General features: G+C 47.1%; 1 protein-coding gene across 3 annotated transcripts in view; it reads right to left on the reverse strand.

Moving 5' to 3' along the window:
• The window catches only part of lin-28 (protein lin-28 homolog), a 213,063-nt gene that overhangs the window by 78,696 nt on the left and 117,281 nt on the right, over positions 1 to 17,086 (reverse strand). For all 3 annotated transcript variants that reach the window (XM_077632071.1, XM_077632070.1, XM_077632072.1), the window contains one exon: positions 153 to 319. In XM_077632071.1, coding sequence (XP_077488197.1) covers positions 153 to 319 — 167 coding nt within the window. The remainder of the gene's footprint in view (positions 1 to 152; positions 320 to 17,086) is intronic.

Raw genomic sequence — 17,086 nt, forward strand, 5'->3', positions numbered from 1 at the left:
AGTCGAAAGAGCAGACCTGCTTCCAGTCTAACGTGCTGGTGCTATATGACAACAGCATTATGCATATGACCGGAATGCGGCGTGACTAGCTGTGGTGCATGATAGAACGGCTGAAAGAAAAAGGAGGCCAGCAGCAGCAGGTGCACCCCCACCTGGTGGACGAACACGTCGGGGCCGCCGTCGTACGGGGTGATGAAGCCCCAGCCCTTGGCCACGTTGAACCACTTGCACTTGCCCCTGCGCCGCGCATCCGCACCCACGACGCCGCCTCCGCTGGGGGGAGGGGACACGCCTCCTCCTCCTCCTCCACCCCCGCTCCCTGCGTGGACAGAGCGAGGACAGTTCAGCCGGTGCAGAGTCGCAATACATAGCACAGTTCAGATGCAATCACGCACTCGTCACAACGACGGACCACAGCGGTATATAGGTTCGGTTATGGCAGGCAGGGAATGCTGTCTAGATAGGGTGTTCCTGTGCTCCTGTGTTTGTCTAGATAGGGTGTTCTTGTGTCTCGTCTTTGATTGCGCTGTTTTTCCAATTTGTAAGATAGGGTGTCCATGCGTGTTCTAAGTCACCACTCTGAGCCCAGATTACTATGCAGGCTTTCTGACTTTCGATTAATGTGTGTACACGGTCAAGATGCTACGATATGCATTACATACAATGCATTTGCCGGTTACGCCGCTAATTCTCTGGTTTTTCGATGCATCGTAACAAACGGGCTGTACTCCAGGGTGATGCTCACGCTACGGACGCGATCCTGTAACTTCATTTAGGAGCGATTCGAGATGAAAGCAACGTATTAAAAAAAAAACCTTATCATGCTATTTCATCCTGGCGGTCTTGTTTCGCCTGGTGCTCACAAGTTACCACAGGCGACACTGGAACTAGTGAAGTATACCACGCCTGTTCTTACTACCGCTGATGCAAATTCTGCAATTACTGGCTGACGCGTTCCTATAAGTGAAGAGTTGTCGATCATGGGTACCGTGCAGGGCAGCCAAGCAACGAGTAAGATTAAGAATTTTGCAACTACCTATCCGCGAAGTCAACGAAGGGCGAAGCGGCCTTCCGATTGATGCATACACTTTTGAGTACAAGCATTGAAACGCTCTTTTTGCAAGTGATTTTATACCGCACAAATTGCCTGAAATATTCATATGTCGACCCTCCTCAACGAACGAATCCGATCGCATGTGTCGCTCGGATATATTTCGAAGCCTGCCCTTGCTGAAGAAGCCGTAATGACACTTCCCAATTATGACGGAACTTCCCTATCATAAGGCACCGCGCAATCAATATTTCTTTGAATATCACTTCTAATTTGCGAATCGCATGCCATTCCGGAAAGTTCACGCGTGTTTTTGCTGGCGGAGAACCTCATGTTACGGGCCTTCCTCACACGCTGCGTACGTAGTACGAGACCTCAACCCTCCTGGTCAAGTGCTGGCAAGCGAAGGAACTAATTGCTTCCTCGACTGCCGACAAACTATTAGCCGCGGGACTCTAATTAGTCTTTAACTATACTTCAACATGGGCACGGCATCGAAGCCAGTGTTTTTCATCTTTATTCCCCCGCTCTTTTTCATCATAAACTCCCTCAATAACAGCAGCCATGTCCAGCATTCGTGGACAGAAAATTTGAATATTTGAATATTGGAGTATTTTAAGGTAGTGTTTTATGGAAATATTGAAGACAATGGTCCATTCTTCCGATGCGCATCTTTTAAAGTTTTTTTTATCGCTCGCAACGACCAGTTAAGATTGCCATAGAAAACCAACGGGGAACGCTTTTTACGATAACAGAAACGTTAATAGCAAACAAATGCAAGCCTGCCGACAGGAGATCTGCGGATATATTGATTGTTATAGTAAAATTTTACAATAGACGAAGAAATTGCGTTCATAAACCCTTCGCCGCTGAAAAATGCTATTGTCCAGAATTGCTGCTTGTGTATGACGCCAATACCACGCCCCCTTTAAATTTTATGCAACCGTTCCCGTGTTTTCGTAAGACGTAAGCGCCCCGGACTCTATATCGCAGGCTTTGCACCGCTTCGCTGCCAAGACACAGCTCACAGAACAACACAGCCAGCTAAGCAGCAGCAATGCATGTGCAGCGCATGACGAAGATTCGCATCAAGCATGTCCGGGAACGCCGCAGTCAACAAACTCTGCGGCACCAATTTTACCCCGCGAGGCGCGCCCTGCAGGTTACACGGGCCACGATTTCGGCACGCGCCCCTTACTCGGTTGACTCAGCCGCGCATCATGTGAACACCAGATGAGCACCGCACTGCACACATGCCACGTGCGTGAACACAACGGCGTTCAAAAGCGCTCGAAATGCGACACCTTGGCGCTCTCGTCCCGCAATCAAGGCGTCCCGGGGAGCGTGCCATATGGTTGAGCCTTGCAGTGTTGCCGCCGCGACGGCGCAACGATAACAGCTTGACTCACGGACAAGACTTTAGTTCAGACCCCGAGATACGCGGTTGCGAACACTTGTGTGAGTCACGGAGGCATTTGAGAAGACCTGCCTTATACGCGTCGCGCCGTCACGGCGCCTCGACGCCGCCTATTCGAGCGTGCTGTGAGCAATGAGCCATCGCGGAGTGGAAAGTTCTCAATGCGGCTAGTGTGCCGTATAACCTGTCTTCGCAGATATTGGCATAATACGGAGGTTCAGTATAAAATGGTTAAGCGTCGTTAAAACAGAAAGGACAGAATTATAATTAAATCTCACATCACAATTTACTTGTAAAGAAGGCGCGCTTCAAACTGCCTATCCGAGGTTCACTGAGTTTCTCGCCTGCCAGGAGGAACTGCTTTTCGCTTTCAGCGCGGTGGTTGGTATTATTCCCTGTGCTCTCAACGAGCTGGCTACGACATTCGTTATGTCACTTTACGAATCCTCACAAGGAAGGTTTCGGTATAGCTTCACTGTGATCGAAGCCGTCGGATTGTTGGGTCCTGAATATATTTGATGGAAATGACAAGCGAACTATTATTACGGCACAAGAGCGATTCAGGTGAAAACCGGCGGCCTTCGCCAGGAGAATCCTCCACTTTTGCGTTTCAAAAAGAGGTAAGAACTCGGAAGCACCACCACAAGGTATTTAGGTGCTTTGCGCAGCTTATGTTCAATAGCGAACGGCTACAGACTCAGTTTACTCCAGCACCCTTTTGATTCTGTGGCTTGAGAGTTATAACACTTCGTCGGGACGTACAGGGTCTGTCAAAAGTTCCCAGGCCACGGGGTCTGATTTGCAGCGGTGTATATTCCGGCACTTAAGATGCCTGTGAAGCTACCAAGGTTCTCAGAGCTGAAAATAATGCTTCTCTAACCGCGTACAGGTATGTTAAGGTTCGTGGGTCCCGGGTGTTGCAAATGTACTACCACACGGCTCAAAAGCAGGCCCTATCTGACGGGAACTTTGGTAGCACATTCTACATAGATGAGCTCTGCAACGACATCATGAGCAGTTGCGTCGGATCAAAACACAGCACTGGTGTTGTGCCGCTCATCAGTGGGCTGTTCGTATTTGTTGGTCCAATGGTTTCGCCAGGTTAAACATAGCTGCTTTTACTGATGTATTGGCTAAAATACACCCGAAGTTAATAATAAAAGTTCACCATCGCTTTCTTTTAGTTGACCGCTACTTCACAATATGTTAGGTACAGCGTCGTATCTATAGAGGCAGTTCTCACGCTACTGCTTGCGCGACAAAAAGACACAGCGTGCTTGCGCTGTACTGAGACTCTATCAAACACGAGGCTTAGCAGTCCGAGCTGCACGCACTGGCGCTGACTGACACCCACTCCATATATACGCTCGCGCTATCACCAAGTCCACACAAACACCACCTGTACCCTCTGCCACCACCCCAAAGCCACTCTCGGTCATATCCTTTTCCTCTGCCCGGCGGACCCTCCCCCCGCGGGGCCTGGAGCACCTTACCACTTGGGAGGCTTGGGAGACCCTACTGCGCTCCGAGGACCCGGCCAAGCAAGCAATCGCCACAGGCCGGGCTGCCAGCGTCATGAGCCTCTGGGACATGAACGTTTGAGTGCAGTGGGGCCGTGCGGGGGCCCAAGGACCTGCGTGTCCTAAACTCCCCTGTATCTATTAAAGTTTTCACCACCACCGCCACATTAAAGTGCAGGGCATCAGATTAATTCGGAATGCTGCATTTCGCTGCTATTAGGATTCGACAGAATAGGCAGCCAGGAATCGAACCTTGGACATCCAGAGGAGCGACACGACGTCATAGCTTCGGACCCACCGCGGCAGACGTGAAACTGCCAAAAGACGTCCGTAATATGCCGTGAAAACAGTAAAACTTTCCTAAATACCTAATATCTAAATATACCTAATTCCTAAAGTTAGCAGCTGAATGAAAGAAAGAAATGCAAATAAACGAAACAAAAAGAACGGGAACGGATAAAAATAAGAAAGAAAGGCAGAAAGAAAGAAAACAAGCAAGCAAGCTCACATCAACTCTTCGCTCATTGGTACCTGTCGTATAATTAACGCAAAAGCAGAGATCAACAGAACAGAAAATGAGATAAATTAAATCTTTTTTGCATTTTACTTCCATGTCGTGAAACAAAAACGCGACCAACGACGGCAATTCACTTGTACCACTACGGAAAACACATTGAGGTAGTGAACATCGGAGCAGGAGCCTATGTAAACAAAAGTGTTAAAATTAATTTACGGGCGCCTCGTGAAAAGGGCGCCCAATCAATCGTAATCAGTACTACATCTACGCACGCGTGTTTAACAAGCGCTAGGGCTACTCCGTATGCGTACCTCTAATCCGTCGCTGAGCCATGCGTGTCCGGGAGTTGCGGCGTAGCCGCCAATGCGCGTACACTCCCCACGCAGCTCCGCTAATGGGCGATACCAGCGCGACAGTACAGATAGAGCGAAAGGAGAAGAAGAGAGTGGAAGAGGAAAGAGGAGGCGCGACGGTCTCCGCAGGCACAGAGAGAGCGATGGAAAAAGAGAGTGCGCATGTCCTAAAGGGAGAGGAGGTATCGCAGAGAAGACGACGCGCTGGCTGGTCAAGCCGCCAGCCTTCCGGCCACCCCGCGAGCGCATCGCGCAGAAAAACTATTTGGGAAACCGATTGCGTCACGAGCCGAGATTGACCTTGCAATGCTGCTACGTACGCACATACGGGCGCAGACACGCGCTCTCGCTTAGACTCGAGGGACGAGTTGTGAATGCCTGCGACTGGCTCCCGCGCTGCTGGGCGCGTGTGTCGTCATCGCGTCCTCGGTGACTCCGCCGTAGTAGCATGGAGGCCCCCGGGGCTGCTGACCAAGAAGCGGCCGATCGCAGACGGAATGCGAAGCTGCCGCCAACTGCGCCAGCACTGAACGCTCCGTCGTTGGCTGGGAAAACAACTCTAGCAGATGCCTCCGACTCCGCTTCACCTCGCGCACTGCGTAGTTCAGTGCACAGTTGCGCAGAGCGCGATTGAGCTTCGCCCACTCGAGACGGAGAAATGTGCTCACCTGCCGCATCACCCAACTTGTATAGTCACGTGGGGAGGCTATTTATGGCGAAAAGTTTCGCATATCAGATACATATACCGTCGAACCTCGCTATAACGAAATGGTTTATAACGAAATAATGGCTATAACGAAGGAGTGGCGGTTCCTCTTGGATGCTCGGTCAACACGGTTTATGGCGAAAAGTTTCGCATATCAGAACCTCGTTATAACGAAATGGTTTATAACGAAATAATGAATATAACGAAGTAATGACGGTTTTCATTGAAAGCTCTGTCAACACGTACTGCAACGAAGTTACGGCTATAACGAAGTAATCGCCCGGCCCCTTAAACTTCGTTATAACGAGGTTCAGCTGCAGCGCTGCAAGCTTTTCAGGCGTTCTCTGTCTTTCGATGGAGGAGGAGCAAGAAAACGACCCGGAATCGCGTTTTATTATTATTTTTTTGCACGTTAACGAACACCAAGTGGTCGAAACTAATTAATGGGACTATAGTACGGTGTATCTGATAGCCCGCAGCGCAGTTTCGGCCCGTAATTGCCACGTAACCTTTTTCATAACTCCATGCCTGTAGAAATAAAATCGGCATTACTTCTGCTAAGTAGTTTGCAGCTCAAATGCCCACGCATGCAAGCACGTTTTCCGAGCTTCCATCATGCTGCACGGAATTCCTCAGGCACGGAGTTTTTGGAGGGCTCTATACTGAGAGGAGGTTGCGGCAAGGGAGGGAGATCAGCGAGCAACCTCTGGTCGTACGACCGTTCTTGGAGACTACGCGCAGTTTCATTTGCTATTCCGCGCGGCCTTTCGCTTTCCTGGAAGAAATTAACTCCGTTCTGTAAGGGATACTGAAGGGTAGAAGCGGCTGGGGTCAAACAGCGACGAACTTTTGCAAGTTAAATGCGGTGCTTCAATCGGTTCGATCCGCCATCGCTGCTGCATTTCACTTCGCTCCCGCAGTGTACGCCACCGTTGGGAAAGGCGTTGCTTTCCCGCACATGCATGAGAAGCTTAGTAAAATGCATGTGCCGGCTACCAGCGGTGAGAGGTGAAAAAGAAAGCGAGACGAGAAATGAAGAGACGAGAAATGAAGAGACGAGAAATGTTTTTTTTTTTTATGGGGGTTTAACGTCCCAACCCGACTCAGGCCATGAGGGACGCCGTAGTGAAGGTCTCCGGAAATTTCGACCACCTGGGGTTCTTTAACGTGCACTGACACCGCACAGTACACGGGCCTCTAGAATTTCGCCTCCATCGAAATTCGACCGCCGCGACCAGTATCGAGCCCGCGTCTTTCGGGTCGGCAGCCGAGCGCCGTAGCCACTCAGCCACCGCGGCGGCTGAAGAGACGAGGAATGAAGAGACGATAAGAGACGAGAAGAGAGGAGACGAGAAGAGTCAACAAGAGACACAAGAGACAAAACATTTCCTGCCTTAGCAACTGCGAAAAGTTGGTCGGTGGCATGATATGAATGAAAACCATTCGAAAGGTGCACCCCGTTAAAGGATCACTCCGTCCTTTTTTTTTTCATTAGCAAAAATCGGTTCTACAAAATTTGTTTATTTATTTATTTATTTATTGATACTGCAGGCCAATAAACTGGCCCTAGCAGGAGGGGCAATACAGTAAAAAGTGTGACAATGCAAAACAACAATAAACACTAACGAAAAATAATGCTGGGTGTAGCAGTGTTACTCAATGAATACGCTCTGGCACCAGCACAATAACGAACAAAACATGAAGAGTGGCACATGTGAAATAACAAACAGGCGGGCAATTTTTACTCAGAACAACAGAACTGTTTCTGGGGGGAAAAAAAAGGCATCACAAAGTGAAGGAGTTAGGAAAACATAACAGATTGTGAACACTGGTTTTGTTTCAGTTAGTTTATGGAAGAAAGATGTTTTTCCAGCTCTTCTGCAAAGTTTTGTGACTGCAATACATCGACAGGTATAGAATTCCATTCATGTATAGTACGCGGAAAGAAACTATTCATATGGGATTTTGTTTTAGAAAATATTGGCGTAAGTGAAAGGTTATGTCTGTGTCTTGTCTGGCGTGAACTTAGAGGTTTTACGCAATGAGGCTGCTGAAGTGCGCTTTTTCCATTTATAATGTTATGTAAATATTGGAGACGACTTATCTTCCGCCTGTTTTCCAGCGTACTGATTTTATTTGCAAGCATTATTAAAGACGGAGAATCCTCTCTTTTATATTTACTAAAGATGAATCTGATAGCCTTCCTTTGAACACGCTCTAAATTCATTATATTCTTTTTAGTATGAGGATCCCATACAACTGCTGCATACTCCAGTTTGGAACGGACAAATGTGTTGTATGCTAACATTTTGGTATTTGCAGGTGCATTTCTAAGTTTCCTTTTCAAGAACCACAATTTGCGCAATGCTGCTGAACATGTAATGGAAATATGGTTTGACCAAGAGAGTTTACTGTTGAATGTGAGACCCAAATACTTGTATTTTTCAACCTCAGATATTATTGTGTTGTTAAGTACATAAGAAAATACACTAGGTTCTTTTTTCCGTGTGCGACTCTGCGACTCTTTCTGCCCACATTGATGCTCGTCCTACCGCAAGAGACGCGATTATCGATGAGAAAATTGCATTTAAAAATTGGCTTGCCACTCGGTTCAAACTCGTTATGTATACACCGAGAATGACTCCGTTATCACCATTTACGGGTGAACGGAGGTGTGGCTTAGCCTCTGGGATCCGCGCCCACATGAAAAGTAACTGTGTCGACGAACCGGGGTTTCTTGCGAAGTCGTCCAGTGTTGGCGACGCTTGCATTTCAATTTTTTTTCCTTTTCTGCCTTAAAATAGCTTCGTTTCCAGTGAAAGTAGTGCCTGTTGTTTTTGTTGTTAGAATGCGGAATCCTTCAGTATAGGCAAACCTCAATTTGTGCTTGGCGTCCTTTGAACCTTAAATTACCTGGACCCGAATAAAAGAAGCTTCTTAACGCATGATCGAGTTCTAGTCCCGAAAAAAACCTACGCCGTGCTCGCATTTGCCAGGGATATTTGGAGCGCACAATCCACAAATTGCCGCATGTCATCAACGCGAACAACACCAGCAGCAGCAACAGCAATAATAATAATAGAAAAAAGACGCTGCTGATAACAGCGTATACTAAAAATTACAGAATGCGCTTGAGACTATACTTGCGTGCTTCGAATGCCAAAGCATTGTTCTTTATTTGTTTTTAATAATTTTTTAAAAGTTTTACCATCCTTTCTAATGACACATCTACTCATTAGCATACAGTAGTAAGGCAACACATATACTAGGTTCATTTTTTTTTTCGCCCAGAAGCAACGCGGTTTTATGGCACATATGGGTTGCGTGCTCGCCTCGCCATCTGGAAGTCTTGGGTTCAATTCCCTCGCACCATCGGAAGAAATGTTATTTCTCTTTGACACCACGATGATGCCATATCAGATTATTGGAACCACTGCTGGTGGCAAACGTCGACACCGGGTTTTGTTCGGGATGAGCCACATAACGCATTCGGATTAAAAATTGCAACCGACTTACGTATCATATGTTCGTGTTCTCGGGATGAAATGCAGGCAGTTTTTAAACCCTAAGCGCAACTTGACTGGCGAAAACTGATGCATCTGAATATCGGTCAGTTGCCTTCTACACACAAGGCTGCAAGTGAGCTACCGCGTAAATCGCATATTGGAAGGCATAGGGTTAATTTAGACTAACCACAATTATTAAACATGCCACCAAAGACGCTCATTTGAATTTCTCTTCTATGGAAATGTGATCGGCGTGGACGGTATCGAACCTGCGGTTCTCACATCAATATATGAAAGTCGTAACTACTCAGCCGTAGCGATTGGTTGTATATCAGTGCTTACCATGAGTAGCTATGCTTCGGCATAGTAATTAAAGAAAAATCATCGACACCTTGGCCGTTCTGCCATTAGAGCTGATAGCAAGCGCGAAGCATAATACTCCCTGGCCGTTTTCAAACTAAAGGACGTCACTCAAGGGGCGTCGGCATCTCGTGCTATGCAGGAATCAATTTCTGCGCGAGGTATGGGACACAAGTCACGGAACCGGTCAATAGTGCGCTTTTTTTTCTGCGTCTTCGATCATAGTTGCAACAACCCGCGCAACGCGCACGGTTCCGGCATACCCGGAGCGAGATTGACGAAGCGTGGCGACAAACCATTCGTACGCGAACCTGTTTTGAGATCCGCAAAGTTCCCATAGGTCTGCACGCTTATCTGGGCGCGGAATGTCTTCCGAAGAAACAGGAAATTCCGATCGCGCTTTCCCTTGAGTTCTTTTCAGACCTCCTTTCTGCCTGCAGAATAATGAAATGACGTCGGGCTAAAAAACGCACCAAACAAGAAAAGGTCATCGGATTCTCTCTTATTTTTTTACACGTTACGAGAATCGCAACAACCTCGAATTAAACGAACTGGAATCACTTGGAGGTCAAAGCGCGGATAAGATCCGGCACAAAAGGTCGGAGTACAACGTTTCTCATTGCTTGTTTACAAGTTCTGGAGTTGTGACCCCATGCATGCATGAAGACGTTAAGCGTGTCTACGGGATCTTTCCGAAGCGATTCGGAATCATTCAAGCTCGGAAATTAAAATTTAGCAACAGTGTTTCATGTTTCTATCTTTTGCCCACCCACATGCAGCGACTAGACTAGCCTAAAGTAGAAACTGGCCGCCGCGGTGGATCAGTGGTTTTGGAGCTCGGCTGCTGACCCGAATGACGCGGGTACGGTCCCGGCCACAGGGGTCGAATTTCGATGGATGTGAAATTCTAGAGGCCCGCGTACTGCGCGATGCCAGTGCACGTTAAAGAACCCTACGTGGTCGAAATTTCCGGAGCCTTTCACTACGGCGTCCCTTATAGCCTGAGTCGCTTTGGAAGTACAAACTTCCCGCTGGATAACCTAACGCCGATATTGTTAACTAACCATCCTTTCATTTTGCACTATCTTTACTTTATAATAAGCCTGCTTGACTACGATACAAACCAAAACTAAACGTTCCACAGAAAAATAAGCAGAAACCTAAGTGCCAGCGTGCTTGCCTACACTAAAAAGCCGTTGCAAATAGCATTCAACAGACACATCGTCGCAAATAGTAGGTGAAGCACCTTAAGGCGCCGAAACTACTGCGTAAAAAAGCCGCCGTATAGACTTGAACGCACACCCCCGCACGTCCGCAGCGAGCCCGGCCTTCATCTCCACCACAAGTGGAAAAAACAAAACGCACGCGGGGAAGAAAAAAAAAGAAAAAAAAAAGAGTGTCGAAAGTTTCAAGTTCCGCAGAAAGTCTCGAGAGGATAAAACGAGAAGGAGGATATCGCAGCGAGGCGGTGTTCGTAGGGACTTCATACGCGGCCAAGCGGAGCACGTCCGCTCCGGAAAATCGGGGAAAATTGCATCAAACTCTATAGCGGGCTTCGCAGAAGACGATCATGACGACGCTCAGTGCTATACTTACGCGAAGGCTGCTACCATTCACCCTGACGGCATAAAAGAACGGAGAAAGGAAAACGCAAGAAAAAGTCGAGCAGATCAGAAACAAACGGTAAAGAACGACGTCGATTCTGCTCAAGAAAATCGAGGCGCCGTTTGCTTACGTTTATTTCTCTCTCTCTCTCTCTCTGAGAGTAATCACCCTCTCCTCAGCACAGCGTATAGGGCTTCTGCAGCGCGTCGCTTCAACGGCTTCGCCAATAGCCGGTTCACGACGCCGCTCTGCGAAAACAGGGCTGCGTCGTCGGTGGAACATCTACAAAGCGGCCGGGAGGGCGGCGTTATATACAAAGCCGTCCATTTCCGCGTATACGGGCGATGGGAAGCGGCCGTGTACGTGTTCAATAAATAGTTGCCGATCATCACGCTCCCACGCCAATTGAGTTAAATCTCACGGGCGTAAATGTCTCTAGTGGTAGAAGTATAGAGCCCCAATCTGGTTCTTCGTTCAAAAGGTAACCATGATAGCGAAAAATAACGATGACGGAGATAACGATGGCTCAGTGCAAAAAACGACAAAGTGGTCGATGCAGCGCATGCAGTCATTATTTAGTCTTGAGGTATGTTGACTGAACGCATGGGATCTTAGAGTGCGCTAAATTGAGAAATAAAAAGAAACAGCTCAACGAGGTCCTATTCAGTGTGACTTAAGCAAGAATTTTATCAAACTCAGGGCGGATATGAACAAACTAATGTACAGGCACCTGATCACAAAGAGATTTCCCTTGATAATTTGTAACCTTCCTGTACTTCTGTATGACACGTTTGAAAACAGCCTAACGTCGCTATCACTAGTATTCCGACATGCTTCCAAGCATGGGAAAAGCAGTGAGAACGGTTATATTGCAGCATATTTGCCTTAGTAAAAGCGGTTTTGGGCTGAAATTTGTCCCATCTATGCACCACTCCAACACTCTTCCTCGGGGGTACCTGTAAACGAGAGCAAATTATGTGCTAATTAACTGCAAACGGTTTTCTGCACAAATCGAAATCGTATGATCAAACGAGATCGACTGCCACCACTTGCTTGTTTTAGCCAATGGACCTTCCATTCTTAGACTGATAGTTAGTAGCGCTCTCTACTAACTGACCAAAAAAAGTAGACCTGTAAAGTGTAACAGTGCGTTACAGAATCGCTGCAAATCCCTTGTCAGTTGATCAACGCGAGCAGCATCAGTTTAGACAGCATGCGACAGCCGCCATTTCAATGTTTTTCGCTCGTTGTTTCACGTGACCTCCAGCATACGTTTGCCCTAGTCCAGTTGGAACGTGCGCAAAAACTAAGACGACAGATGCAAAAGAAACACAGACTGTTTTCTTTCTCTTTCTACCTTCCCAACTCCCCTTATGCCCTGAGGCAATAAATAACGTTGTAAAAAAAAAGAAACAGCAGCTAATAATAAGAAACAGCACAGCGGAGGAGTATAACAGGCTTCAATCAGGCCTCAAATTTCGGCAGAAGCGCTGAATGATTTTCAGCCGAGAACGATCCTTCCGCGGACCTTCACATGGTGCCACACTACAGAGCAAACGAAATAATGCTCCTTTACACGCTAAAAACTGGACAGAACACGACAGGCGTAAACAGGCTGTTTTGTTCTCGGCAAGAGGTGTTCACTGCGTAGTAGCAGGTCGTTATACTCCGTCTAAACTGACTGTGGAATTAAATGGCGTATTTACTCCTGCATCGGCAAGGAGTGCAAATACCTGCTCACTTCCGTTCGGACAAAAGAGAGTTTGAGGATGGTTGTAAACCATGGGGGAATCAATTCATCTACCTTTCAATTCCCTGTCCGAGCCACGCGCAAATGCTGCCAGAGCGGCGCCTGACGCAGAGTGACCAAAATGCTGACTTTGCGGTCACCAGGATGACCATGACGCGAGCTAAACTGATGCCGATCCAGGCTGAAATCTTTGAATCATTTCGTGCTTAGTTCTACGCCCTCACTGAAGAAGGTTGCACCACGTTAGGAAGGCACTTTCATTGATTGACTAAAAAAAAATTCGCAGGACAGTTGCTGCTGCCTAACACGAGATCCAGCGACAGCTGTTTGCAGCTAGGACGTAAGATGCTTACACTTTCCTTGCGCGAATAAAGAAGCACGCATGATCATTAAGTTTGCGCTGGCCAGACATCGCGTACGGCACTCTCGTTGGCGGTGTACGATTACGAGTGCATTACTGCGCAGGCGCCGCTTCCCGCCTTTCACGTTATGCCCCGCCTATAGTCCACAAAACGCGCAGTTATACAGAGTAGGCAAAATTTCATTACGGGTCGTTGTTTACTCTGATTTTTCCTAGAATCGAGCCGTGTGCACCGGCTATAGAGCAGCATCAATCTTCACGCCATTAAAGGGGCCTCCAAAGTCCCCTCTGCTGCATTTGTGTCGACTTCACATTGAAGGAGGAATGACTCATAAAATGCACAGTTCATGAACGCATTTTTACGCGTGTCCGAAAGCTAAGTCCTATCCTATAAGACGCTCAATAAGGAGCTGCGACTAGTCTCGACCACGTGCTGCTCTACGCTGTGAAAAGAAGGAATAAAAAAAGAGTAAACTGCCCTCTAGCGCCCATTATTTATAAAAAAGCGCGCTAAAGACAACTTATTCCCGTTTTACTCCAATATAAAGGTAATCGTGTTTAGGGCGCACTATGAGCGTCAAAATTCCTTCCCAAGGATGCTTTCACATCCCGCTGAGAAGCCGCCGCGGTGGCTCAATGGTTATGGCGCTCGGCTGCTGACCCGAAACACGCGGGTTCGATCCCGGGCGCAGCGGTAGAATTTCGATGGAGGCGGAATGTAAGAGGCCTGTGTACTGTGCGATGTCAGTGCACATTAAAGAACCCCAGGTGGTCGAAATTTCCGGAGCCCTTCACTTCGGCGTCCCTCATAGTCTGAATCGCTTTGGGACGTTAAATCCTATAAACCAAACCAAACCAAGCATGCCGCTGACATAGAAGTGCGGCTGCCGCAGCCAGGCACTGAACCCACAATCTCATAGCGATCAGAATGTACGGCAATGCCGCCGAGCCAATTGAGGCGCACAGCTATCACTTCCATTCGTGAGCCCATAGTTTCTCCATTCCTAGCCGCGTGAGGTAGGTCGCGCAAATTAACCCCTAACAATTCAGGTACGCCAAACGGCTTATATGTACACTTTTTCAGGTGCGCTCCATTCATTCGAGCGGCTAGAAGCAGTGTGCTCGCGAGAGTGGCATCTAAGGATCCTACAGCATTGTGCGGGCGGTGCAGAGGAAGTGGCCCTTTGGAACCTTATTCCTTCCGCTTCCGGACTTGCACCTCTTCCGGTGGGCGACAAAGCCACCATGTCGCTCCCGTCCCGTGCCATCTGGAAAGCACCTGCCCTCCACGCGTGGTGCGGACACGGAGGAAGCCCGTCTCATTGCTCGCACGCCATCTCCTCCGCACCCCGCTTCACGAGTCTCCCCCTTGGAGACTCCGCGCGAAGAGAAAAATAAAATCCGGGCTCGACACACTTTCGGCCTCTTTTGTAAGCGTCGCGTGTTACGCATGCGTACCCAAGACCACGGACCGCAGACGCAGTCTCCCCTACACCGCAGCCGCGGTCAGGAGCGCGCCAGCATAATAGGCGGGAGTAGAAGGTATCTCACGGGTTTCGAAACGCTTTCGCAAGTGCCACCGTGGTTTATACACTGCTGTCACATGGCTCTCACACGTGCCCGACGTCAGAGTCAAAGAGTACCCCCCCCCCCCTAAGTGTCTGCAAAGCGGCGTCCTCCAATAACGAAAACAAAAGGAAATACGGCGCCCAAGGCAGGCGTGCAAGCAGAGAAAACGAAACAATACTGATTTCATAACTGAGGTTCAGGTGACTTGTGATATATCGCGTACAAAGAACTAAGAGCCATTGCAAGGGTTACACAACACGGCGGGAGTACCAAGACACTATAGGGTGACACAGCATGAAGCGAATAATTCGTCGCCTTATTACGTTTTGCCGAGTCTAGAGCAAATTGCTGCCATAGCGGTTCTTTCGTGAAGGCTAGCTGCAAACGTCAAGAAGACTAAATTTAATGTAAGATGGTGGTTCAGCAGTGGTACTTTTGCTCGACTTTGATTGACCGCCGCCTCATATTCAGTGAAGTGACACAAGATGTTCGACATTGAGGTAAAATTTAAATTCGCCTGTATCGACAGGGAAAAGCGTTTTAATTACGACCGCTCTCATCGAAAGTTACCCTTTTATAAGCCAGAAAAAATCAAAATATGAAATACAGGTGTGGTTCATCATCGACCGATTTCAAATACATTCATCGATACCGATTTTGTCGCGAATCTCCGAGGCTACGCTAGAAGCCATTCAGTTCAAATCGGAGGCAACCCGTCCTTTTCGTTAAGGGCGTCTAAAGTTTGAATCGACTGGCGGGATAATTTTTTTAATCAAATTTTCTCCGCGATACATGCGTCATTTGCTGCCGGTCAAAGGTAAACATACCCAAAAATGGCAGATAACCAATTATTTTTCGTTTTTTTTTACTTGGAGCAATAACTACATCGAGTTGTCCTCATTGTGCCTTTGTGTGCTGTGCGATGTCAGTGCACGTTAAAGATCCCCAGGTGGTCGAAATTATTCCGGAGCCCTCCACTACGGCACCCCTTTCTTCCTTTCTTCTTTCACTCCCTCCCTTATCCCTTCCCATACGGCGCGGTTCAGGTGTCCAACGATATTGATACAGATACTGCGCCATTTCCTTTCCCCGAAAACCAATTATTATTATTATTATTATTATTATTATTATTATTATTATTATTATTATTATTATTATTATTATTATTATTATTATTATTATTATTATTAGGAAACAAAGAAAGGGGAAATTCTGACAAAACCAATTCAACTTCCATTCTTAGCTTTGCTGCGTATTTAAAAATACATCGTCCGGTGCTTTCTTTCTTTTTTCAGTGTTCTAATTCTTGCTCTGCAGAACACTTGGACCCAGAAAATAATTTCCGAAAAGATGGTGACCAGCGATCGCGCTAATTTCTTTGTAGGTGCAAGATTTTCGTGGTCTTTTATAGAACATAATTTCATCACCAAAACTGGACATTTCTCAAATTTCAGCGCGGCTAAAAACTGACCTAGCAACAATCTTTGCCCTCTCAGCGTCTACGCCCCTCAATTGCGTCGTCTGGGAGCCTGCTCCGAAGAAAAGTTCTGGTAGGAGTGCAGACTCTCAAGATGACAACGTTTAATGCTTTCCTAGCATTCAACAACGCCAACATAGGAAGAGCCAAGATTCTAGAGGCCTGTGAGCTAACAACAATGCGTAGCGCTGTCCGTTGGCCGAGTGAAGTCGACCAACGTTGAGTTTACTTTGATCATCGACCTGCACAGCTGGTCACAAAGAGCTCGAAACGACAGGCAGATAAGCACAAATCTGAGTCTGTTGACGGCTAAATAGGTGGCGCCTATTGAAGAAATTGGTCAGAAAATTGGCGCACTGAAAAGTTCTTTCACGTTAAACTCAGTTACCTCAGAATATTTTTTTTTTGTTAAATGGTACCATTACCTTCGAAAGTAGACAGAATAAACAGCCAATATTCACTATATTCTATCTAATCATGTGGAAATATACTGACCGAAATTGACATCTGCACGGGACGGTCTTTAATTTATGAAAAAAAAAAATCCTCAAACGCAGTACTGAAGGAAAAAAATGGTGAGAAAAATTCCTTTGTTGTTTACTGTTACGAATAGTTTTGGGTGAGTTCAAAGGGCGGAGTTTACTGAACAAAATGTTATAAACAAGTGCGTAATATCAGTTACTGAGAAAAAATGTAAAGTTCATTGGAACGATATGGCTTGCATTGTCCTCTAAACATCTCAGTGTTTCTATTAATCGATGTCATTATCGGCAAATAAACAATGGCCTGCAACGTTAAAGAAGTGACGCTACGACTGCTTCTGGCAATTTAAACCAAGCACTGTGAGCTGCAAATGAATCAAGATATCATGAGAGGGCCAAGGTGAGATGAAAC

This window comes from Amblyomma americanum, chromosome 7 (assembly GCF_052857255.1).
Source record: "Amblyomma americanum isolate KBUSLIRL-KWMA chromosome 7, ASM5285725v1, whole genome shotgun sequence".
In the NCBI taxonomy this organism is placed as follows: domain Eukaryota; kingdom Metazoa; phylum Arthropoda; class Arachnida; order Ixodida; family Ixodidae; genus Amblyomma; species Amblyomma americanum.